General features: G+C 34.7%; 2 protein-coding genes across 7 annotated transcripts; one reads left to right on the top strand and one right to left on the bottom strand.

Annotated features, from left to right (window-relative positions):
- Positions 1 to 396: 396 nt before the first annotated feature.
- Positions 397 to 3,590, top strand: LOC127151958 (uncharacterized). Of its 6 annotated transcripts, none has more exons than XM_051092321.1 (2): positions 397 to 498; positions 1,173 to 3,590. In XM_051092321.1, the coding sequence occupies exon 2, from the start codon at positions 1,238 to 1,240 to the stop codon at positions 1,874 to 1,876; it is 639 nt and encodes a 212-aa protein (XP_050948278.1). In that variant the 5' UTR covers positions 397 to 498; positions 1,173 to 1,237; the 3' UTR covers positions 1,877 to 3,590. The 6 variants fall into 6 exon arrangements, with proteins under 6 accessions (XP_050948278.1, XP_050948280.1, XP_050948277.1 ...); XM_051092323.1 differs by lacking the exon at positions 397 to 498 and adding an exon at positions 567 to 725; XM_051092320.1 differs by lacking the exon at positions 397 to 498 and adding an exon at positions 567 to 882.
- LOC127152843 (uncharacterized) lies at positions 3,350 to 22,759 on the bottom strand. The gene is made up of 8 exons (XM_051093700.1): positions 22,741 to 22,759; positions 22,085 to 22,568; positions 12,936 to 13,427; positions 10,442 to 10,604; positions 7,241 to 7,880; positions 5,834 to 6,036; positions 4,442 to 4,455; positions 3,350 to 4,244 (listed from the first exon to the last, which is right to left on the bottom strand). Exons 2-8 carry the CDS (start codon positions 22,558 to 22,560, stop codon positions 3,350 to 3,352), a joined length of 2,883 nt encoding a protein of 960 aa, XP_050949657.1. The 5' UTR covers positions 22,561 to 22,568; positions 22,741 to 22,759.
- Positions 22,760 to 26,273: the final 3,514 nt, after the last annotated feature.

Below are 26,273 nucleotides of genomic sequence, written 5' to 3'. Positions count from 1 at the left end.
AACAATACATGTTTTGTGAAAAACAAAACGTATAGATATAGTTTTTATCTGCTAAATGCTATATAAGGTATAAAGGTATGAAAAAAATGCAATATAAATAAATTAATTTGACTTAATTTTTAAGGATTGCTGTCACATTGTGTGTGTGCTATTCATGTTTATATGTTACATTTTAAACAATCGTGTAAAGTGTTAAAAAATTAAACTGAAATTTAAAAAAAAGAATTACATGTACCAAAAGTAAAACCGAAGTGTAATGTACAGATTAAATAATTAAATATGCACATATTATAAACATGTCTAGCTAAAACAATAAATAATAATAATAACAAAACGTTTATTTTAAGGCGGTTTAAGGAAATCCCGCAGTTGCAAACTGTGAATGGACGGGGGTGGGCCGGGTTGGATTTTTTTCTGGTACCTGGCAACTGTGTTTGGAGAGTACGAGCTGACACAGAGATCGGTCTGATATCTCAATATCTATGTTATATCGCTCAGGTACGGCATTAGTCATTTATGCAAAATTTATAGCACCATTAGCACCTTTACAATGTTATAAAACAACTTAATACAGTACACAAGTATGACATAATCTGGGTGGTAGCTGTGTACAGTCTGTTCATAAAATGAAAGTGAAAGCATGCAGGGCTATTTGCACGTCAGATAACAGCTCATAACACACTAGGAAAAGACCAAAGTAAGGAAGTGAAATAATCTTTCTCAAGGTTGGGAAATCGCTTTTTACGTCGTTATTTTATGTATATTAATTTACAGCCGCTAAAATAGTCTGCGCAGTAAATGTTAGTCTTGGGAAGCGTTCATTGTTTAACCGGTGTCGACGATTCTTCGTCTTCCGAGGTACTGGGCCTTATGAACCTTGAGGTGTTGTTGCTACCAAATACACATATAGGGATACATTATCAATCAAGCGAAAACAATACATGTATGTATGTATTTATGTAAACAATATATGTATGTATGTATTTATGTATTTCAGTAAAATATTTAGTAAAATATGTAGTTTCACAGGATAATAATTGTAAAAACATTTTAATCTTAGCTTGGTCTATGTTGGTGTTTTAAATATTTTAAGGATTATTTTACCATTGTACTGTTTTCATTGTTTACTTCAACTTTAAATTCATAATTGTTTCTAAAATTGTGTTTTGTAGGAACTGCACTTTTATAAAGGAGTGTCCCAAGATCATTGCAGTATCATATTAGAGTAAGTGCCAAAATGCCAGTGGAATTCAGTGGATGGGAGGCATACCGTGATAAATCAAAGCACCTTAAACCAGGTCAAGAGCCCAAAAAGAGCCACGGCTATATTATGTACCATGGGACACACAAAACCAATGCCCCAGCTATCATATCATCAGGGTTTCGGCCCTCTGGTGGGGGAACTCTGGGTCCTGGTGTCTACTGTAGTAGGAATTTGAACAAAGCAATGGGTTACCCTCTATGTGCTCCCAATGATAGAGTTGTGTTAAAGCTGCGAGTGAGAGTGGGTAAAGTGAAGAGGATTGATGGGCAAAGCATAAACCTGCAGACTACATGGCATCAGCAGGGATATGATACAGCCTGGTTGCCTGCCTCTGCTTCTGGTGTGGGACTTGAGGAAGATTGTGTTTGGGACCCAAAGAGAATTACTGTGATTGGAATAGCCCATTGTACAGACTCCAGTACTAAGAGTTCCCTGGAGAGTCTCATAAAGCAGAATAGCCAATCGCAGGACTCGAATGGCAAAGATCTGAAGCAGTGTAAAGGGTGTGGAATGCAAACAGAGCATAAACACACAATGGAGAAATGCTGGTCCTGTAAGGCATCCATATGCCCCTTCATGAAAAATCACATTTGCCAAAAGAAAGGGAAGTAATTATTCTTGAGCACTTGAGAACTAGTTAATTGATACTTATAAACACTTTAATTAAATATAATCTGTGAAGTGCTGTTGAGATATGGTAAAGGCACTGTAATTCAAGTTCTTCTAATTATATTACTAAAAGTAAAGACATTACAGTGCATGGAAACCTTTGTTTTATTTGATTCAGATTAATACTGTTAAATTAATTAAATTTAGATTTTGTTGTGATATATAACTCCACTACACTTGTGCCAAACATTATACTTAATGTTTTTATCACCGTAAAGCATATCTGGACTGAAATATTAATACCACTACAAAGTTAAAAAAAAAAAAAAAATGTTTTCTGTATTTCCCTTGTCATTCTTTGCTGTTTATGACCTAGTAAGAAGTTTTGTTTGTATGTTTGTTTGTTAACATGCAAAATATTGTGTCTAAAAGAAAGGAATGAATGTGACTCTATACTGTGGGCATTTGGTTTTGATAATAATTCCATATTTAAAATTAAAGATGTAATGTATAGACAACAATGTTGTTTATGTTTTGAATGCCAGTGTGAAGTTTATTGTTTACAAATTCTCTATTCATGATGAAGCACTCATTTATGAACTATTAATTTGTTTATATTGACCTTTTGCATAAAACATGCACCTGCCCAACATCACCATTTACTGTATGTACACAAGTTTTTTCTAGCATATATTCAGATGAAAATGTATAGTGGCGATCAAGTTATTCAGATGAAAATGTATAGTGGCGATCAAGTTATTCATGTTATTCAAGACGGACAGGGTAGGATGGGATGGGAAATGATCAGCACCTTGAATTTCTTTTGGAAATGAAAAGTCAAAGCCTTCAGTTTTGGAAAGTATAGGGGAAGATGATCTGTGTGCAAATTATATCAGTGATATCATTTACTGTATAAGAAGCAAATAAGAAGCATTGCTTTGATAGGAAAACAGTCTGCCTTGTGCTTGCTGACTGGCTGGCTAAATCAGATATTTAAAGTTAATGCCATGTCCTTCTTAAAAATTCCATTTGTTTTATTTTGCTGGTTTATGGTACATACAAAATCTTATTCATCTTTATTCATTTATTAAATATAAAAAAAATAATAAAAAACATAACTCAAAGATATGTCAAAAAAGTATGTTTAATGTATTAATAATTTATATAATTGTGTTACAATAATCATTTCTCAGCACGTGAGTGGTATATCATTGGAAAGTACACCTCATCAGTAACACTCATCTATCTCAAGATGAGGTGGAAATCTACAATTCTCTGGACTGACTTGCTCATTTCAATTAGAATGGCTTTGTCTATGGCTATTTTTAAGTCTTTAAATTCTGATTGAAGCACTCTTGTTCTTGTCTTATGTTTTGCTTCATTTAGATTTTTACTTCCTTATAATTTTTCATTGTGTTATTGGTGTTTTTAGTCATTTTGTTGTAAAGCACATATTACATAGAAATAAAAATTTAATTAAAAATTAAAAATTAAATTGCCATTGCCTTTGCCTTTGCCAGTGACAATGACACCGCCATTGCCAGTGACAATGACACCGCCATTGCCATTGCCAATGACATTGCCAGCGACAATGACACCGCCATTTTTAGCGACAATGACACCGCCATTGCCATTGCCAGTGACACTGCCAGCGACAATGACACTGCCATTGTCAGCGACAATGACACCGCCATTGCCAGTGACATTGCCAGCGACAATGACATTGTCCAGTGACATTGCCACAATGACACCGCCATTGCCAGTGACACTGCCAGCGACAATGACACTGCCATTGTCAGCGACAATGACACCGCCATTGCCAGTGACATTGTCAGCGACAATGACACCGCCATTGCCCTTGCCAGTGACATTGCCAGTGACAGTGACACCGCCATTGCCAGTGACAGTGATGCCTGCTCTTTGTGTTTTTGGGCGTATTTCACGAATGACTGTGATTCGTTGTGGATCCCAAACACAGTCTTCCTCAAGACCACTTGGTACCATGCCACACTTTGGAGGACACCAGGCAGTGTCATACCCGTGATCATGCCAGGTTTTCTGTAGTGGATGACCTTTACGGTCAATCTTCTTCACTCTTCCAACATTGACCTTCACTCTCAGAACCACTCTCTGGTTCTCAGGTAGATCCAGAGGATATCTTGAGGCCTTTTCTAGGTCCCGGCTGAGGTAAACACCAGGCCCAAGCATCCCTTTAGAAGATGGTTTAAATCCAGAGACTTTGATTTTTTCAGCCGCCTCCCTTGATGTGCCGTGATACATTCTGTAGACTTTACCATCTGCTGGTTCTCTGTAACTCTCAAGGCATGGTGGAGCTCCTGGACCCAAATCGTCTTCAGCCCACATGTTTGCACTTGAACAAATCAAATATCTAAATATTAATAGAAACTCAGAATTTTACCAGATCTCTAGCAAACAGACTTACAAAGAAAGACAAACACACATGTAATGGAATTTATTTTATTTTGTAATTATGATTTTAGGCTTTATAAACACAATGACCAACAAAAGCATAAGATCTATTTTCACAAAGACAAAGTGGTGTCTTACCTCTGGTGTTGCTTCTAAAACTATTGCTTTGTTTTGATAGCAGGTATGTAATATCTTTCAGGGTGTGTCCATGACATGTTCCAATGACTTCCTGAAAATGTCCTGCTTATTTAAAAACTACAAAGCTATGACAGAAAAGCTATGAATAGCTCAGGTTAACAAATAATACAATTGAACGTGCTCAAACAGATAAGATCAACACATGACTTACATTTACACATTTTTTTAAATAATACCCATCACCAAAACATAAAAAACACACAAATAAAAAGAATAAATAAACAATAATGTATATATCAATTATATATGTCTATATAATTAAAGACAAACCAGGGGAAGGATTATATCCATATAAAAGAAGTATTTATTGTATAATAATAAAAAAAAAACAATAATATGTACATACAACTATATAAATGGTGTTATGGTATATGGGTGGAGTCACATACTTTTTTTAAGCTCTGTGGCTTTCAACTCACTTAGATGTTTCTGACATAATGAAAAAAGATCCATTTTATTGTCTGTTAGTATTAGTATGTCTATTAGTTATTGTTAGTATCATTTGGATATTTGGAGGCCTGTAAACTCGTCGGAGCGTGCCATGAAAAGACAAATCTGTACATTTTGTAAAATATGAGAACATTTGTCTAAATATTCACAAATAGTGAATATACCAAAATATATAACAGTAATCTTGGACAGACCTTTAACCAATAAGCTGAAGCCAGCTGACATGGCAGTAAAGTTTTTATGAGAGGCCATAAAGAAAAATCGCAATAACCTGAAGCATCAAGAGTGAGTAAAGTGTACTGTAGTTGTTTTTGCTGCTTCTCTGATTACATATTTACTTTAATTTGACAAAGCAGTTGACACAGCAATTGTATTCTGTGTAAGCACTTACATAAATTTATAAATGTGTCATATCAATGAATTAAAATATATTGAATTGTCTTGTTTTGGAGGCACAACTAAAAAAGTTTTCTTTTTTTGCCAGCCGACGGCTTTGCTGTAAAGAGCGTGTGAATGTTATCAGATGCTCGCGGGAGTACAAAGTACTGTAGATGTGCAAGTTATCTAATAATAAAGTATGAACCCATTGATTATAAAATGACTAAAGAAGGGACGGAACAGTTACGTGGTGCTTTATACAAATAATTTAAATTATAAATACGTACATATGACTTTTTGTACATAAAAGTAATAAATCCTACATTTTATATTCATGTAAAAGTAACAAATCAGAAAAGACCAGGCCGTGTCGTACCTGTAATCATGCCAGGTTTTCTGCATTGGATGACCTTAATAGTCAATGTTTTCCACTTTCCCAACATTGACATTTACTCTCACAATCACTCTCTGTTTATCAGGTAGTTATAAAGGGTATCTGGTGGCCTTCTGTGGATCTCGGCTGAGGTAGACGCCACATGCAAGCATGCCATCAACAGACTGCTGAAATCCCTCTGTGAAAATGTTTAGTGCAGCTGCCATGGATGTCCAGTGATACTTTACATACACTTTGCCTTCTTGTGGAGCTGTATAACTCCAGAGGCATGAAGCACCTGGACCCAAGTCATCTTCTGCCCACATGTTTGCTGCTGAACCACATTACAAGATAATAATGAAAACAAAAATGGGAGATAAAATGATCAAATATGGGAAATGCTTAAATATGGGAAATGCTTATATATATATATATATTCTTGAATGGAGGATTTATACACATATACAAATGGTGCATTTGACAAAAACAAAGTGATGCTGATTTTGCTTCAGACACTGAAAGAATTTTCCAAAGCTGGTGTTCTGTGTTTAATTGTGTTATCTGTGTTTATTTTCTGTGTTCTGTGTTTATTTATTTATTTATTATTTTTTGTTATGCTGTAAATGTGGTTATGCTACAAAATTTCATCTGACATTTCATGTAAAATGTCATGTACAAATCAAGCTTCGCACTACATGTCTTGAAAGAAGATGTTTGTTAATAAAAAATTAGTTAAAAAAACATTAAGATAACATATTTTAAGATTTTCATTGCTCATAATAAAAAAACACACTCCTTAAATTGGACGAATTACATCAATTACTGTGATTGCTTTCGGATTCCAAACACAGTCTTGCTCATGACCAGTTTGTGGGGGTATCCAGGCAGTAACCTAAACCTAAAGACAAAAAAAAAAAAAACAATCTACAAACCGTTTTCATGTTTAAGTTTGGTTAGAGAACAACAGTAAAAAAGTGTTTCTCAAAAGCATCGTGAACTAAGTTGATCTTAGAGATGGCAATGGGTCTATGATTTACTTAGGCTTGCAATCCTTTTGGGAAACGCAGCCCTGGTTTGTTGTCTGTATATTTGGTGAAATATGAGAACTTTTGACTTGACTTGACTTTGACTTGACTTTGACTTTATTAATCCCACAATGGGCAAATTCCTTAGAAACAGCAGCAATAATAAAAAAAGACAGTTTAACAGGATCCATGGGATCAACAAAAGTAACAATAAAAATAAATTGTATAAATATAAATATAAACTTTATAAATATAAGTAAAGATAAAAGGAAAAAGAACCTATACACAGTGCTAGTTATGTGGATGAACAGGGAAGGGGATAATCTAAAAAAAAAAAAAAAAAAAAAAAAAAAATTGCACATGGTCTGAAAATACTGCACAGCAACAGGAACAAGCAATGTACACAAACATGTGTATGTCACTGCAGTGATGTATTATAAAGTCTTATAGCTGTGGGGAGGAATGATCGACGAAAACGCTCCTTCTTGCACTGTGGAAGTAACAGTCTTGTACTGAAGGAGCTGCTCAGAGCCTCCACAGTGTGGTGCAAGGGGTGAGAGGAGTTATCCATAGTGGATGACAGTTTTACTAGCATCCTTCTGTCCGCCACTTCCTCGATGGTATCCAGTGTGCATCCCAGGACAGAACCAGCTCTCTTAACGAGCTTGTTAAGTCTTTTCCTATCTCTGTCCGAGCTGCCCCCTGCCCAGCACACAACAGCGTAGAGAACTACTGAGGCCACTACTGTGTCATAAAAAGTCTGTAGGAGTTCTCTGCATACCCCAAAGGACCTCAGTCTTCTCAACAGGTAGAGGCGACTTTGGCCCTTTCTATACAGGGCATCTGTATTTGTTGACCAGTCCAGTTTATTGTTCAAGTGAACACCCAGGTATTTAAAAGTGTTCACAATCTCAATGTCCGAGCCCTGGATGCTCACAGGTGTATAAGCTGGAGGGTTCCTTCTGAAGTCAAGCACCAACTCTTTTGTCTTACTGGTGTTCAGTAACAGATGGTTTCCCTCACACCAGTCCACAACGTCAGCAATGACCCCCCCTGTATTCCTGCTCATTCTCCCCGGACACACAACCAACAATGGCGGTGTCGTCTGAGAACTTCTGCAGGTGACAGTGATGGGAGTTGTACTTAAAATCAGCTGTGTACAGGGTGAACAAAAATGGGGAGAGTACCGTCCCTTGAGGTACCCCCGTGCTGCTAAATAATCACAGTCACGTTTTTTTACTAACCTCTACAATGACAAATTCAGACTGAACAGAAAACAGAAATCCTGGACAGACCTTTAACCAGTACGCTGAAGCCTATGATGGTGTAGTGTAGTAAGTTTTATGAATGACTAAAAAAAGCACAAAATACATTTCCATCAAGACAAAGTGATGCCTCACCTCTGATGTTGCCTCTAAAGCTGATTGCTTCCTTCTGAAAGCAGGTGTATATAAATGGCACATCTTTCAGGGTGTGTCCATGTCAAAAGGTGTTCCACTGAGTTTTGGTTTCTATTCATCTTCATAAACTACTATGGATTGCAAGAATGCGTTATGTATGAAATTTGTAAAGTTTACTGATTTTATTTGGTTTTAAGTCTAAAAATGAAAAGAATATGTAATTATAAAACTAATCATAAGACTGTTTGTTAATGTAATGCCACGCCAGCAGAGGGAGTCCACACCCATTGACTGACTGTTATCGTTCCCTCTGCTGCTTCTCTGGTCACTACCTGTTTGGTGGCCATATAAGGAGGCCTATACCAAACAGGCGTTGTGAAGTATTGTTTTGTCTGTGCGGACTCTACTAAGCGTTTTCTCTGTTTTCATTGCCTTGTTTTGCTATTCCCACGGTTTTGTTTCTTTGTCATAGTTTTGCCTTGTTTTTGCCATAGTCTTGTTTTGTTTCATTGCCATAGTTTTGCCTAGTTTCATAGCCTTGTTTATTTTGCTTCTTTGGACTGCTCACTTGGACTTTGACCTTCTTCCTGTTTATTTTGGATTTTGCGTTTGTCTTGCCTACGTGTTACTGTTTGTTTGGACATCGACCCTGCCTGTCTTGACTACGCTGTGTTTAATAAAGCTCGCATCTGGATCTATCACGCTTCCTTAGAGTCCCGTTACAGTTAAACATGTTACATTTTGTAATGAATACAATAAATAAATCTATTTTAGATTGCATGTTTCAATAATAGTGCAGTGAAAATAAGAACTATAATTTACCCAATTTAGCTTTAAAACCAAGTTTCAAATATAAGTTTCTTTTCTTATTTACAGGACTGTTTCCCTGAAAATGCCACACCTATTCGAAAACTATTTACTATGACAGCAAAGCTAGCTCAGGTTAACAAAAATGCAACTGAACTGATGCGCTTGTACTAATAAGAGCAACACGTGACTTACATTTACACATAGTTTATATTTACTTTTTTTCTCTTAATTTTTAAAATAATATAAAAATGAATATTAACTTTGTAGAACTTTCTTCTTAAGTCTCATCTTACTGCTTTGCATTTTTATGTCCAGAATATGCATATTTGCATGTAAATATGGTATGGTATGGGGTGGAGTCATAAACATTTTTTTTAAGTTCATATAAGCAAGCTCTATGGCCTTCAACTTACTTACTTTTGAAATACATTTGAAATATATAATGAAATATTAAAAATCTTAAACAAACAAAAAGACCATCAACAGACTGCTGAAATCCCTCTGGGTAAAAAATGAGAGATACAATATATATAAATAATGTTTATTTATATATATTTGATTGAATATAGGATTTATAATCAAGCACCATATATTTAGACAAAAATAAAGCAACTTACCACTGATGTTGCTTCTAACACTGAATGCAGATTCTCTGGAAGCAGATTTATGAACTGTAAACTTATTCAGAACCATTTTATCTTCTCTTTATGTTGGAAAACTCTAACATGAATAATTAAATTTAATATGGACTTTACTGCTGTAAATTCTATAAGACTTGATAAGGCCATTTAACTGTTTTGTAAAAGTGTGTTGTTTCTTTGTATTCTTCAAAAGCAAAGAGACCCATACTAAGATTATAAAAAAGTTCAAAATACTGAGTCAAACAGAGTGTGATTTGTGTCAATGTTACAGGTTTATTGATTTTCATCAAGCTGGAATAAAAACAAGCAGATTATTATAATATTAAAATCTATATTATTATATGTTTCATTCAAATTTCAAAAAATTAAATTAAAAAGAAAAAAGTATTAACTTCTCCAATTAATTCAAATTTGAAATCACACACACAGAGATCACAAGTGAATAATTTGGATAAATACCAACTAAAAGATAAGAATATTTAAACTCACAACAAACAATATTAAAAGAAATGGAAAACTGATTTTTTAATGCTTATATTTACAGTCTAGTAACATTGCAAGTGCCTAAAAGACTATAAAATCAAACAAAAAAGCTTGTTTTTAACAATGAATTCACAAATCGTGTCAGTAAAAAGGTTATGTATATATGACAGACAGACAACTAAAAATGTTTATAGTAGGCCAATTTTTAATGATTTCATTTCTCTAGCTTCAACCTCAGAAATTGTTGCAAGACATAGTCAGCAGAGTGCAGTATAATGATCAAATTCTCAATAACACATTGTATTTTAAGATAACATTTTAAGATTTTCATTGCTCATAATGGAAAAAAAACCAGGTACTCCTTAAATAGGATGAATTACATCAATGATGACTCTGATAACCTCTCTCTCACGTGGCTTATCAAGTGGGTATCTGCTGGCCTTGTTAAGATCTCGACTGAGGTAGACGCCACGTCCCAGCAGGCCATCTGGAGATGGCTGAAAGCCATGGATTTTGATCTGTTCTGCTGCTCTTGCAGTGGTCCTGTGATACATTCGGTATACATTACCATTCACAGGCTCTGTAGTGCTTTGGAGATCCTGGACAGATGTTCAACCAGTATGCTGAAGCCTATGAGCGAGTAGTGTAGTAAGTTTTATGAATGACCTCTGATGTTGCCTCTAAAGCTGAATGCTTCCTTCTGAAAGCAGGTGTATATAAATGGCACATCTTTCAGGGTGTGTCCATGTCAAAAGGTGTTCCACTGAATTTCAATTTTTATTCATCTTCATAAACTAGTATGGATTGCAAGAATACTTTATGTATGAAATTTGTAAATCATGGTGCTGACTGATTTTATTTGGTTTTAAGTCTAAAAAATGAAAAGAATATGTAATTATAAAACTATAAGACTGTTTGTTGAACATTTTACATTTTGTAATGAATATAATGAGTAAAACTATTTTAGATTGCATGTTTCAATAAAAATGCAGTGAAAATAAGAACTAGAAATTACCTAATTTAGCTTTAAAAAGTTTCAAATATAAGTTTCATTTCTTATTTACAGGACTGTTTCCCTGGAAATCAGTAACGGCTGTGACATGAACATGTCAGGTTAATGAGCATTAAATACAACTCACCTGACATGATGTAAACAGATAAGATCTATACATCAAATTATTTATTTACTTTTATTAGAAGTAAAACAAGAAAAATAACAGTGACCAATATTAATAAAAACTCACTCAAGTAAATACAAAATATTTTATAGGGTTTTTTTAGGTTCAAGCCCACAATGTAAAGGGATCACAGCAAGTTTTATTTACCATAAAGTCAAAGTACCATAAAAGTCATATAGTACCATAGTACCATAGTACCATAAAATGACAAATAGAGCAAGGAATGAACTATAAGCTTTGCTTGTTAATTTCAGTCCAAGCCCAATCAAATGGAGAAAGTAAAATATTTTGAGTCACATCTCACAATATACAGATTTTGAATCTTGAGTATCTGAAAATTTCAAATAACAGACAAGCATGAGAGAAGTTATCTTTAGAATAGAAATGTGCTTCACAATGTGCATGTATGTGTACTGTATATTCACACTGCACCCCGTGTTTTCTATTAAGTAAGTGTATTTTATGGAAACCTGGCAACCCTGAATGAATGTGAACATAGCCATTTGTGTTAACAAATTATTCTGTTACACATTATTTTCAGTTTCCAGGTCATTTCACTATTTAGATTAGCAGCACAGTATAAGGTTAATTTTTAATTTAACATCTAGTTTATTCTATTTCTTCATTTCAATCATATACAAGTCAGGTCGTTTGCGTGAAAAAACACCAGGTGCTCGGTTTACCGCTTACGCCATTGGAAACGTGTTTAATTGGTCGGATTTTGTGGTGTTGTCACGTTACTGGATAGACGAAATATACATAATAAAAGGCACCATATTACAGAAAATGGCATATACTCCAGTAATTTTTAGTCAGGATTAGCGGTGGGGATATTAAGAAGTTAGAGGGTTTTTGGTTTTGTTATTTTTTATAATTTAGCACCGCCCACGTCCCTTCTTCCCGTTCCCTTTATCTTGTGTTTTTCCTATTCATGTAAATACTGTATATATATATATATATATACCACTCTTTTGATTCCACCACACCTTTGTAGTTTCCACCTTTAATAAATCGCTTTTGTTGCAGAATATCTGTCTCGCACATTGCTTGTATGTATATGCTGTTAATGTCTATATTTTAAATGTTCGACCCCAGAACCCCTAGACCACTTTGGAGTCCTAACAGTTTGTTTGTTTTTTTGTTTAAATGAATATATGTTTTTAAAAGACTTAACAGTTTGTCAGAACCACTAGTAAATTATGTTATTTTGTTTAGTTTTTTCTCCAGAATCAGAGAATCATGGTCTCCGATTTATTAAAAACAACTGGGATTCTCAATTTATCCAGAATCATGAAGCTCTTGTTTAAATGTTGTTTATTACTGCATATAATTCCTTAAAATGGAAGTTTAATTTCATAAAGTTCAAAATGCACCTACGTTTTTTTGCATTTTGTCTTTTTCAGTTGACTAAAAGACTATTTTCCCTATATATTTGATCATTAAGGATTTCTTAAGAAAAGTTTAAAAATCTCGTCTCGTCTCGTTCTTGTGAACCCAGTCTCGTGTCTCGTCTCATCACACCCCTATTGTATAATGCACATTTCATTCTGTAATTGTAGGTTTGTGTTTTGATCCTGAATGCACACTTTGTATTCTGCAGATTATTGTGTATGGGACAAAGCAGATTATTACAACACTGAAACCATAAAAATGTATGTATCAAAGAGTTTTATTGGTTTTATTTCTTGAGCATCTTCAGAGGATTCTGCAAAAACTTTCCTCCTCTGTCTTTGGGTAAATTAAATCAATGACTGTGATTCGTCTTGGATCCCAAACACAGTTTTCTTCAAGACCACTTGTCACCATGCCACACTTTGGAGGACACCAGGCAGTGTCGTACCTGTGATCATGCCAGGTTTTCTGCAGTGGATGACCTTGACGGTCAATCTTCTTGACTCTCCCAACATTGACGCTCACTCTCACAATAACTTTCTCATTCACCGATAGATTCAAAGGGTATCTGGAGGCTTTCTCTAGATCTCGGCTGAGGTAGACTCCACGTCCGAGCATGCCATCAGAAGACTGCTTGAAGCCAGAGACTTGAATTTTTTCAGCATTCTCCCTTGATGTGCCATGGTACATTCTGTAGACTTTACCATCCTCTGGTCCACTGTAACTCTCAAGGCATGGTGGAGCACCTGGACCCAAGTCGTCTTCTTCTTCCCACATGTTTGCCACAAATGTGACCCTGGATCACAAAACCAGTCATAAGGGTCAATGTTTCAAAATTGAGATGCATACATCATCTGAAAGCTAAATAAATAAGCTTTCCATTGATGTATGGTTTGTTAGGATAGGACAATGTTTGTTCGAGATACAACTATTTGAAAACCTGGAATCTGATGGTGCAAAAAAATCAAACTATTGAGAAAATTGCCTTTAAAGTTGTCCAAATAAATTTCTTAACAATGTCTATTACTAATAAAAAATTAGGTTTTGATATATTTACAGTAGGAATTTTACAAAATATCTTCATGGAACATGATCTTTACTTAATTTCCTAATGATTTTTGCCATAAAAGAAAAATCTATAATTTTGACCCATACAATGTATTTTTGGCTATTGCTACAAATAAACCCCAGCGACTTAAGACTGGTTTTGTGGTCCAGGGTCACAAATAATCTTGGTATGCAAGATATTAGTGATAACTAATTACCATGTGTAAGTAAAAAAATAAATAAATAAATAGGAGAAAAAAGACAAAATACTTGTAGTCAACACAAAGTTGTGACTTACCTCTGATGTTGCTTCTAACTCTGAGTGAAGATCTTCTGAAAGCAGATTTATGAACCGCAAGGGTGTGTTCACAAACAGAAATTTTACGCATGCAAAAGAAGAAACTTTTAGTTTTATTTTCACTTTTACTTCACACCTGTTTTCTTGTAAATTCTCCACTCTACAGGAAACTGCCTGTGATTGTGTGAGTCTGAAAGGGTCATGGTAGGGGAGACCAGGTATGGTTGTAAGACTTTTTTTCCAACATCTGTAGCTTACTGAATTTTTGAGATAGAGTGCTCAAACTTTTATACAGATCACCCACATTTGATTACTACAAAAGGCACCACTTCAAATTACTTATAAGCTGATGTCAAAAACACGAAGTGCCCACTGCCAGGGTATGTTCTGTAACAATTAGGCAAAAGAAGCAAAAACAGCAGCCACCTCATGAAGTATGTTTCAAAAACAGGTTTATTGAGACAATCTAAAAGAACAATACACCAGACCACAGCTCAAATCCACATTCTGTTTGATGAGTGTGTGCGTGTGTAAATTAGACTAGAACAACTTCCTTAATGGTATTGTTGCTTAAAGAACACTTACATCCAATGAAGCTAAGTAAAGAACATAACACCTAACAAAAACACATGTAAATTTGTGTGTCTATTTATTAATGTTCTCAACCAGAGTCACAATGGTGACAAATCACTCAAAAAGATCAAATCAACACATGCATGTTGTTGTTTGATGACTGCATTATGCTGACCGGCCAATCTGGCAAATTAAGACAGTCACTGATTTAAAGTTAATTTCATATAAGCACACAGAAGGATAGAGGAGGGTGTTTTTTAATTAAGGATGCAATGATAAATTAAAGCTGCAAGCAGCGCTGAAAGGTCCCTCACACTTGGGTTCACCGCCACCCGGTGGCTTTAGGAAACAACGAATGGTGAGCAATATGCAAGTGGTAAATATAGGAGGAATATGTCTAAGCCATTTTTATGTGCCAAACTTCCTGCTGCCAGCTGGTGGCGCCATAACTATAACTGAATATTGGCATGTAGATGTCTTCAAGCCAGGACTTTGATCAAATATATAAAGTTTGGTGCAGACTGAACATGGTATGTTTGAGTTAGTGTAAAATATGACATTTTCTGTTGCCAGCAGGTGGTGCTGTGATTATAACTGAATATTGGCCTATAGATGTGTTCAGGCCAGGACTCTTATCGAACGGGTGAAGTTTGGGGCAGATCGGACATTGTATTGCTGAGTTACAACAACTTCCTTTTCCACAGTGAAATGTCGAAGTTTGTCACGCCACCATGGACACAACCTTTAACGAAAACTCAAGATCTTCGTAATTTTACATCGTAAAGGCCTTTAGATTAGACTGACCAAATATAATGTTGATGTCATTAAATCTCTATGAGGAGCTTGTTAGAGCATAAAACATGTCACTTCCCATTGCCAGCAGGTGGCGCTATGACTATAACTGAATATGGGCATGGGCATGTGTTCAGGATTCTAATCAAACATGTGAATTTTGGTGCAGATAGGAAATTGTGTGCCTGAATTATAACAACATGACGAAACATCAAAGTTTGTCAGGCTGCCACAGACACGCCCTTCAACGAAAACTCAAGATCTTCGCAATTTAATGTCACGAAGGGTTTTAGACTACACTCATCAAATTTGGTGTTGATCTGTTTAAACAGAATGCCTGAAATGGCAAAAACGTCACAAAACTTGCAGAGAAAATTCAAAATAACAGACTTCCTGTTGGGTTTTGGACTTGGTACCATGGGACTTTTTTTGTAGGTATTGGTGTGTTACATGTGTCCATCGAATTTTGTACGTGAAACAGCTCGAGGGGCACTTTATTGAAATTTTATAGGTGGTGCTATCGAGCCATTTTGCCACACCCACTTCTGAAACCCATATCAGATGTACATTTTCACCACTTTTGGCACGTGTGCAAAATTTCATGAGTTTTCAAGCATGTTTAGGCCTTCAAAAATGCGATTCATTTTGGAGAAGAAGAAAAAAATAGCAATTCCAATAGGGTTCTTGCACCATCAGTGCTCAGGCCCTACACTCTTAAAAATAAAGGTGCTTCACGATGCCATAGAAGAACCTTTTTTGTTTAAATGGTTCCATAAACAACCTTTAACATGTATTTATCAAAAGGTTCTTTGTGTCGAAAGAAGGTTCTTCAGATTATAAAAAAAAGTTAAGAAACAGATGGTTCTTTAAAGAACCTTTGACTAAATGGTTCATTTATGGCATAGCTGTGAAGAACCTTTTAAAGCACCTTTATTTTTAAGAGTGTAATACAAACAGGGCAGGATGGGAATGGGAAAGATCAGTACATAGGAATCATTTTTATACAGCTTATTTTGACTTTTCTGAAATTTCTGGCAATGTAAAGTTAGAAAGATTTAAGTTTTCAACAAGAGGAAGAGGAGAGGATCTTTAAATGAGTACAATACATTTCTGTTATTTATGAATTGCTGTATGAAGACACCATTCCTTTCACTTATATTGTTGTTTTTATTTTAAAAGACAAAAAAGCAAACTCATTTTATTCAAGCAATTGTTGAAGGAGTCCTGAACACTCCAGCAATCTCCTTAACACTTCCATTACTCACCAGCAGAGGTCACTGTCAGCACAATTCTCCAGTAGTCAAGTAATCCATGCTCAAAAAAGGAACCAGGTAGTAGAAACCTAAATATCATTAACTTAGGTTTCTAATACATATTTATGTATGTTACACTCTAGCAAGTTTTTGAATGGCCATTTAGCATTTTATTTTGTATTTAAAGTATCAAATAATAAAGGGGTCATCGGATTCCCAATGTCAACAAGTTGATATGAAAGTCTCTAACATACTTTGGTTAAAATTTCTCAGTGGTAGTGTAAAACAACACCCTTTTTACCTGTCAAAAACAGCTCTGTTCACAGCAACCTGTTCCAGTGCATGTCCCTTTAAATGCTAATGAGCTCTGCTCACCCCACCCTTCTCTTCTGTGGGGTGATGAGCAGTTCTATGAGAGACTTTAAACCAGGGGTGCTCAACCCTGGTCCTGGAGATTGACTTTCTTGCAGAGTTCAGCTCCAACCCTGACCAAATACACCTGAACCAGCTAATTAGGATCTCAAGGAGCACTTGATAATTACAGACAGGTGGGTTTGATTAGGGTTGGAACTAAACTCTGCAGGAAAGTCAATCTCCAGGAACAGGTTTAGGCACCCCTGCCTAAACAGAACTTGCTAACTAGCTCATTATTAGTGGGCCGATTTGCAAAGATTCATAACAAAACCGTATACTCACTTTCTCTGTAAGTGAAGTTGGATCATGAATGATTCACACGAACATAGACGCATTTGGTTAGATCAGGGGGCACATTCCCTTCAAAAACAAAATAATCCTCTATGCCTTCAGCAGCTCTGCTAACATGTCCCTGCGGGGCCCATACTGGCTTTTTGGCTAGGGCCAGCCCATACTAAACCTAAACAGGCCCAGTGCGGGCTCGCCCACAGCTTTGGGCTCACCGCAGGCTCTCTGTGAGCAGCCCACACTAGCAGACTGCCCACATTAATCCCATGATAGCCCAGTGTGGGCCAGCCCGTTTAGGCCCAGAGCAACTTTTGTACCTTTGGGCCCATGCAGGTTTTGTGTAGGCAGCCATGTAATGCATACTAACAAGAGAATACTAACAACATCAGCTGGTCATTCTTTAGCCACTCAACTGAACTAGAATGGCTCAAACCATAAGAGACCTTTTCAGAACCTGTTGTTTCATATAGGCCAGGGATCCTCAAATATGTCTTATAAATGCACTGGTGTGGGACTTGAGGAAGATTGTGTTTGGGACCCAAAGAGAATTACTGTGATTGGAATAGCCCATTTTACAGACTCCAGAAGAGTTTTAATTGGTTGAGATTAATACTAAATTCATAGATTCAGATTTTGTGGGCAGTATATAACTCTACACTTGAAACAGATTGTGCCAAACATCACACTTAATGTTTTTATCACTATAAATGTTTTTTTTTTTTTTTTAATAATCTGGTATACATAACAATTAATATTTATTAAAATATGTATTTTCTCTTGTTTTGCAGTCGCAATTCTGCAAATTCTCTTGATTTACTGTTGAATTCTATTATTGCAACAACTGTTTTGTGAAACTATGTGAAATTTAGCAATATATTAAACATGAAAATTTGGCTTTTTTACTTAGTCTTAGTGCCTCCTAAATGCTTTTCACAGATTTTACGTTTTACAATTCAATTTCATGTTAATCTGGCACACTGAGTCCTACTGTAAACTAATAATTGCTGTAAACAAACTCTTTCTGAGATTCTGAAAGACTTTCTGAAATCTGGACTAAAATATTACCAGTACAAAGTATAAAGATTAAATAAATAAATAAATAAATAAACACACACAGAAAAACACATCACATTGTTAACTTAAATTTCTCTTCCTTGTCATTCTTTGACATTTCCCACCCAGCAGGAAGTTTGTTTGTTTTTACATGCAAAATATGGTGTCTCAAAGGAAGGAATGAATATGACTAGCAAATAAGCTTTGGATCTTTGGAAGGAAAAAATGGGCCTCTGGTTTTGATTATAATTTCACATTTAAATTCAAAGATCTAATTTATAGACAGCAACATATTTTTTTATGTTTTGAATACTACTTTATTGTTTACAAATTCTCTTTTCATTAAGAAATACTCTTTTATGTATGACCTATTAATTTGTTAGTATTGCCTTTTATATGCAATATGCACATACGCAGCATCACCATTTTCTGTATGTAGGTGTTCTAGCATAAATATACTGTAGTGTAAGCATTCATCAACAAGATGAAAAGTGTATAGTGCACATCAACTGATATTATTTAAGACTTGACAGGGTATGGGATAGGAAATGATCAGCACCTTGTCACAGCGGAAACTGTTTTACATACAGCTATACTTTCTAAGTGGCAAAGGCAAGTTTTATTTTATGCATTTTTTTAATAGAAGAAAATACCTGCCATTTGCTTGCTGACTGACTGAAATCAGATATTTAAAGGTAATGGCATGTTCTCTTCTAAAATTCTGTTTGTTTTATTTTGCTGGTTTATGATTCATTTTTATACCCATTTCATTTATCTTTATTCTTTGTTAAATATAAAAAAACATAGCAAAGACATGCCCATGAAGTATGTTTAATTTATTTATCATTTATATAATAAATGATTTATATCATATTATCATTTCAAAGCACATGAGTGGTTGGTTTATATTCAACAGCTTGTATAATTTTCAAAAAACATTAATTAAAACATTAAAACAGTACTACTAAGTTCAAACTTCAAAAAATACACTTCAATAATGCTCATGGCAGGCCACCATGTGCTCCTTGTGTTTTGGGGCGTATTTCACCAATGACTGTGATTCGTTTTGGATCCCAAACACAATCTTATTGTATTTCTTTAACAGAAGAAAACATCTGCCTTCTGCTTTCTGACTAACTGGCTAAATCAAATGTGGAAAGTTAATGGCATGTTCTTTAATATTCTCTTTTTTTATTTTGCTGGTTTATTATACATAATTACTCATCTATTTATTCTCATATTTATCTTTATTCCTTTATTAAATATAAAAAAATATTTAAAAACATAACTGAAATGTCAAGTATGTTTAATGTATTCATCATTTATATAATTGTATTACAATTTGATCATCATTTCAAATCATATGAGTAGCTTATATTCAACAGTTGTTGAATAAGTGCACTGTAAAAAATTATTTGTTGAGTCAACTTAAAATAATTTTGTAACCAACCAGATTAGTTAACTCGAAAGTGACAACTTAGATATTTGAGTTGATTCAACTTAAAATTTTAAGGCAGCTGGATAACAGCCCAGCTTTTAAGTTTAACAAACTAAATTTTCAATACGTTATCACTTAGTACAACTTGACATTTCAAGTTGACTAAACTTATTTGAGTTGACTAAACTTAATATTTAAAGGCAGCAGGGTAACACATTATGGGTTGACTCAACAAATTGTGTTTGTTATTTTTTACAGTGTAGTTTATATTCCAAGTCGTTTTCAGCCAACATGTTTGCACCTGGACAATTAAAACAAACCAAAAAAAAAAAAAAAAAAAAGAATTGTTATCACTAGCAAACTGACTTACTAAGAAAAACATAATGAGAAACAAAATAGCATTAAAAGTCATTTATATTATGATATATTGTTAGGTTTTATAAACACTACGACCAACAAAAGCACAATATGCATTTCAACAAAGACAAAGTGGTGTCTTGCCTCTGATGTCACTTCAAAAGCCGATTGCTTACTTATGAAAGCAGGTATATTGGCACATCTTTTAGGGTGTGTCCATGATGGCAGTTGTTCCAGTGAGTTTTAGTTTCTCTTCATCTTTGTAAACTTTATTGGATTTTTCCTAAAAGAACATATGATTGGAAGATTGTACAGTTCTACGATTAATTAATTAACTGTTTGGTAGAACAGTCAACTTTTGGTTTTCTCCAGCATCCAAATCAAACAGTGTCTTTTAATCAATCTTACCTCTACACTCTGATTCTCCCAAAGCTCAGTATATTGATAAGTCTGAAGTAAACAGGGTGTGATATCCTCTTTTTCAAACTGCTATAAAAAAAGCAGGAACTGCTAGGTGATATGTGACACAATCTGCTCAATATATGCATAAACCTAAATAGGAAATAAAACAGTTATTGAATAAGCATGTGTCCTAAACATTTTTAAAAGTAACTGTAATTTAATTACACATTTTTTTTTCTCAGTAACTGTAACTAATTACATTCATTTTGTAATTAAATTACTTAATTCCATTACATGTAACTAGTTACTCCCCAACACTGGTGTAACTGAAGTTTCATTTTGGCTGCAGAAGACTGTTTTCCTGTAAATGCCCCACCTGTTTAGAAACTATTTACATGGCTATGACAGCAGATGTCCAAACACCCCAAGACAAACTATGTTATTCAAGACTGACAGGGTAGGATGTACTGGTTTGGGTAGTTTATGAGGACACTGCCTATGTCCCCATAATTCAAAAGGCTTTAAAAAACATACTAAATGGTGTTTTCTGTGATGGATAGTTTTAGGGGTAGAGTTGGTGTAGGGTGATAAAAAATACAGCCAGTGCAGTATTAAAACCATTACACCTATGGAAAGTCTCCGTAAATCACCAATACCAACATGTGTGTAATATACACACATATAGCTACATTACATATAGCTCATGTTGGTTTGAATTTCTTCTGCACTGTAAAAAATAAAAAACATAATTTGTTGAGTCAAATTAAAATAATTTGTTACCTTGCTGCCTTAAAATTTTAAGTTAAATAAGTTTAGTCAACTTGAAATGTTAAATTGTACTAAGTAACAACTTAGATATTTGTGTTTGCTAAACTTAACAGATGGGTAAGTAACCCAGCTGCCTTAAAATTTTAAGTTGATTCAACTCAAATATCTAAGTTGTCACTTAGTATAATTTAACATTTCAAGTTGAATAAACTTTTTTTTGAGTTGACTGAACTTAAAATTTGCAGCCAGGCTACAAATTATTTTAAGTTGACTCAACAAATTGTTTTTTACAGTGTAGGAATGAAAAGGTCAAAGGCTTCAGTTTTGAAAAGGAGGGGAAGGAAAGGATCAGTGTGTGATATATGTCAGTGCTATCATTTCTAAGAAGCAAAGGCAAGTTTTATTTTATGTATTTGTTTAATAGATGAATATATCTGCCTTCTGCTTGCTGACTGGCTGGCTAAAGTTACAAGTCGAAAGCTAAAGTTGAAAGTTAATGACATGTTCTCCTTAAATAGTCCCTTCTTTTGTTTTATTTTGCTGGTTTATAATACATTTTTATTTATATTTATTAATTTATTAAATATAGAAAAATAATATAAAACATAACTCCAACATACTTCATTGACATTTCTTTGATTTATTCATCATTTGTTTAATTGTGTTACAGTTTGATCATCATTTCAAAGCACATGAGTGGTTTATATTCAACTGCTGATATAACATTTTCAAAAAACATTTCATATCACAGTTCATGGGAAAGCAAACTTCAGTAACGCTCATGGCAGGCACCACGTGCTCCTTGTGTTTTCGGGCGTATTTCACCAATAACTGCGATTCGTTTTGGATCCCAAACACAATCTTCTTCAAGACCACTTGGCACCATGCCACACTTTGGAGGGCACCAGGCAGTGTCGTACCCGTGATCATGCCAGGTTTTCTGTAGTGGATGATCTTGACAATCAATCTTCTTGACTCTCCCAACATTGACCTTCACCCTCAGAACCACTCTCTGGTTCTCAGGTAAATCCAGAGGATATCTGGAAGCCTTCTCTAGGTCCCGGCTGAGGTAGACGCCAGGCCCGAGCATTCCTTTAGAAGATGGTTTGAAGCCAGAGACTTTGATTTTTTCAGCCGCCTGCCTTGATGTGCCATGATACATTCTGTAGACTTCACCGTCTACTGGTTCTATGTAACTCTGCAGGCATGGTGGAGCACCTGCACCCAAATCGTCTTCAGCCCACATGTTTTCACCTGGAAAAAAATAAATAAATAATCAGAATGTTACCCAGTCACTAGCAAAATGACAAAGAAAGTTATAAATAAAATAACATTAAAGGTAACTTATATTGTAATATAATATTAGGCTTTACAAGACCAACCAAAGCACAATATGTATTTCCACAAAGACAAAGTGGTGCTTTACCTCTGATGTCGCTTCCAAAGCTGTTTGCTTCCTTCTGAAGCAGGTTTATAAATGGCACGTTTCAGGGTGTGTCCATGACGAAAGGTGTTCCATTGAATATTTGCCATTGCGTTGTTTTGTTTTTGCTACTGAAGTACAGTTTAGCCCCACCTAATTAAAAACTACTTACACAGCTACGATAGAAAAGCTATGAACAACTCAGGATAACAAACAACACAATTGAACTGACGTGATCAAACAGATAATATGTCCTTGTAAAACAAAAGTTTATTGTATAATGAAATATAAAAATATTTATAAACTTTGTAGAACTTTTTTCTCAGGTCTCGTCTTGTTGTTTTGCATTTTTGTGTCTAGAATAAGACTATTTACATGGTAATAGAATATACATGAGGTATAAAGATACATAGTTTTATGGTGGTATACGGCTGTAGAGTCATATACAGGTTTTTTTTTTTTTTTTTTTTTTTTTTTTTTCATTTAATATCAGCAAGCTCTATGGCCTTTAACTTAGATGGTTTTTATAGTATACACCAATAATGAAATGTAAAAAATCCTAAAACAACAACAAAAACAATCCATTAAAACTGTTTAAAGGTAAGTTCTTTATATAAAAAAGGATTATTTCCAAAGATATGTTAAATATATTCTTTAAAAATGTCAAAATTTTATGTATATGTGACCCTGGACCACAATCACAGTCTTAAGTAGCACGGTTATATTTGTAGCAATAGCCAAAAAACACATTGTATGGGTCAAAATGATTTATTTTTCTTTTATGCCAAAAATCATTAGGGGTATTAAGTAAAGATTTTTTTATTAGCAGTTAGCAATTAGCTAAGAACTTCTTTTGGACAACTTTAAAGGCGATTTTCTGCACCCTCAAATTCAAGATAGTTGTATCTCAGACAAATATTGTCCTATGCTAACAAACCATAAGTCAACGGAAAGCTTATTTATTCAGCTTTTAGATGATGTATAAATCTCAATTTTTTTTAAAAAAAAATGACCCTTATGACTGGTTTTGTGGTCCAGGATCACATCTGTAATAAATGTTATGTTCAGTAATCAACGCTAGGAGTCAACGTGGAGTAAAACTAACAAGAGACAGCTTTAAGAATGAAATGTGTGGGGTCAGAGAAGACAGAAATGTGACACAATCTACCATTTATCATTATCCTCCTCCTTTTTACCTCCTTTATAATAGCATTTATAAAGTATCCTTGTATGCTGCTTCTACCTTTCCAAGGATAAATGCAGACTTAATTGAAATGAAGGGATGTTTATGTGACGTTTATCCTGAAGAAATTCCTAGTCCAGCCCACTTTTCACAGTGGAAATCACCAGACCTTTAGCCATAGAAACATTTAAGCATTAGAAAAATTATTTCTTACCCAGTATTTCTGACCAGTTATCTAAATGTTCTAAAATCAGTATGCATTTATTGAGAAGGAAAAGTAGTTAAGATATTAAGTCATGTTTTCTGAAATTTTGATCAAATTTGAAAAAAGTGATCCTAGAAGCAAGACAAATATAGCCTATCAATGGGGAAAGAAAATAATCACTTTAAATTTTCACTTTAAATTAAGTTGTTTTTTTTTTTCTTAAAGCATAAACCCCCGTAATTTTGATCAAATGATCAAATTCTCAGAAAACCAGACTCAAGTAAATATATCTCTATTTAAGAACGTTTAGATATTTGTAGTGGAAACAATATTAAAAATTACTGAAGCACAGTGTAGGACAATAACAAAATTGCTCTAGTACAATAATGCATTTTTATCTGTAATGTAATTGAAAGATGACTGAACTGGTAACTGATTTGGTAAAAGTGTTTTGGTTCTTTGTCTTCTTCAAAAGCAAAGAGACCCATGCTATGATTATCCAAGTCCATAATATTGATAAGTCAAACAGGGTGTGATTTGTGTCAGGGTTACAGGTTTAATGATTTTCATCAAGCTGGAATCAAAACAAGCAGATTATTTTAATATTAAAATGCATAACATATTACGTGTTTCATTCAAAAATCAAACTGAAAAGAAAAAAGTATTAACTTTCCCATTTTAATTCAAATTTGAAATCATGCACACAAACATCCAGGGATCACAAGTGAATAATTTGGATAAATACCAACAAAAAGATAAGAATTACAAAACTCACAACAAAAAATATTAAATATTTTTATGTTTATTTTTACAGTCTAGTAACACTGCAAGTGCCTAAAAGACTATAAAATCAAACAGAAAAGAAAGCTTGTTTTTAACAATGAATTTAACAATGAATATGTATATATGACAGACAGGCAACTAAAAATGTTTCTATTAGGCCCATTTTTAATGATTTCATTTCTCTAGCTTCAGCCTTAGAAATTGTTGCAAGATACAGTCAGCAGAGTGCAGTATAATGATTAAATTCTTAACAACATATTTTAAGATTTTTATTGCTCATAATGAAAAAAAAAAAAAAAAACACATACTCCTTAAATTGAACGAATTACATCAATGACTTTGATTGCTTTCGGATTCCAAACACAGTCTTGCTCAAGACCATCATGGCAGTTTGTGGGGGGATCCAGGCAGTGTCATACCCATAAACATGCCAGTTTATTTGCTTTGGCTTGCCTAGATAATCAATTTTTATCACTTTTCCAACATTAACTTTCACTCTCAGAACACTTTTCTGCTGTTTAGGAACATGCCCAAGCGTGCCATCAGACTGACACAGCTTCGATTTTTTCTTTCCTTAGTAGTGCCATAAAACATTGTGTACTCTTTATCTTCAACTGGATTTTCACTACTTTGAAGGGCTGGTGGAATTACATCAATGAAAGTAATTCGTTTGGATCCCAAACACAGTCTTCTTCAAGACCACTTGGCACCATGCCACAGTTTGGAGGAACCCAGGCAGTGTCGTACCCATGATCATGCCAGGTTTTCTGCAGTGGATGATTTTGACAGTCAATCTTTTTCACTCTCCCAACATTGACATGCACTCTGATTACAACTCTCTCACGTGGCTTATCAAGTGGGTATCTGCTGGCCTTGTTAAGATCTCGACTGAGGTAGACACCACGTCCCAGCATGCCATCTGCAGATGGCCGAAAGCCATGGATTTTGATCTGTTCTGCTGCTCTTGCAGTGGTCCCGTGATACATTTGCATTACCATTCACAGGCTCTGTAGTGCTTTGGAGACACAGCACACCTTCATCTTCTGCCCACATGTTTAAACCTAAAGACAAAAAATAACCAATCTACAAATCGTGTTCATGTTTAAGTTTGGTAAAAACCCTAAGTTGATAGATTCGGGTCTACATTTACTCAGGCTTGCAATGCTTTTGGGAAACGCAGCCCTGGTTTGGCATTTGGTGAAATGCTTTTGTCTAAATAATCACAGTCAGGGTTTTTTATAAATTGCTCATCTTTCAGTATGTGTTCATGTCGAAAGGTGTTCCACTGAGTTTCAGTTTCTATTCATCTTCATAAACTATTATGGATTGCAAGTTCCATACGTTTCTATTCTTCTTCATAAACTA

This window comes from Labeo rohita, chromosome 21, assembly GCF_022985175.1.
Source record: "Labeo rohita strain BAU-BD-2019 chromosome 21, IGBB_LRoh.1.0, whole genome shotgun sequence".
Classification (NCBI taxonomy): Eukaryota; Metazoa; Chordata; class Actinopteri; order Cypriniformes; family Cyprinidae; genus Labeo; species Labeo rohita.
Note: the sequence above shows the minus strand (reverse complement) of the source record. Positions and strands in the feature narration are given on the sequence as shown.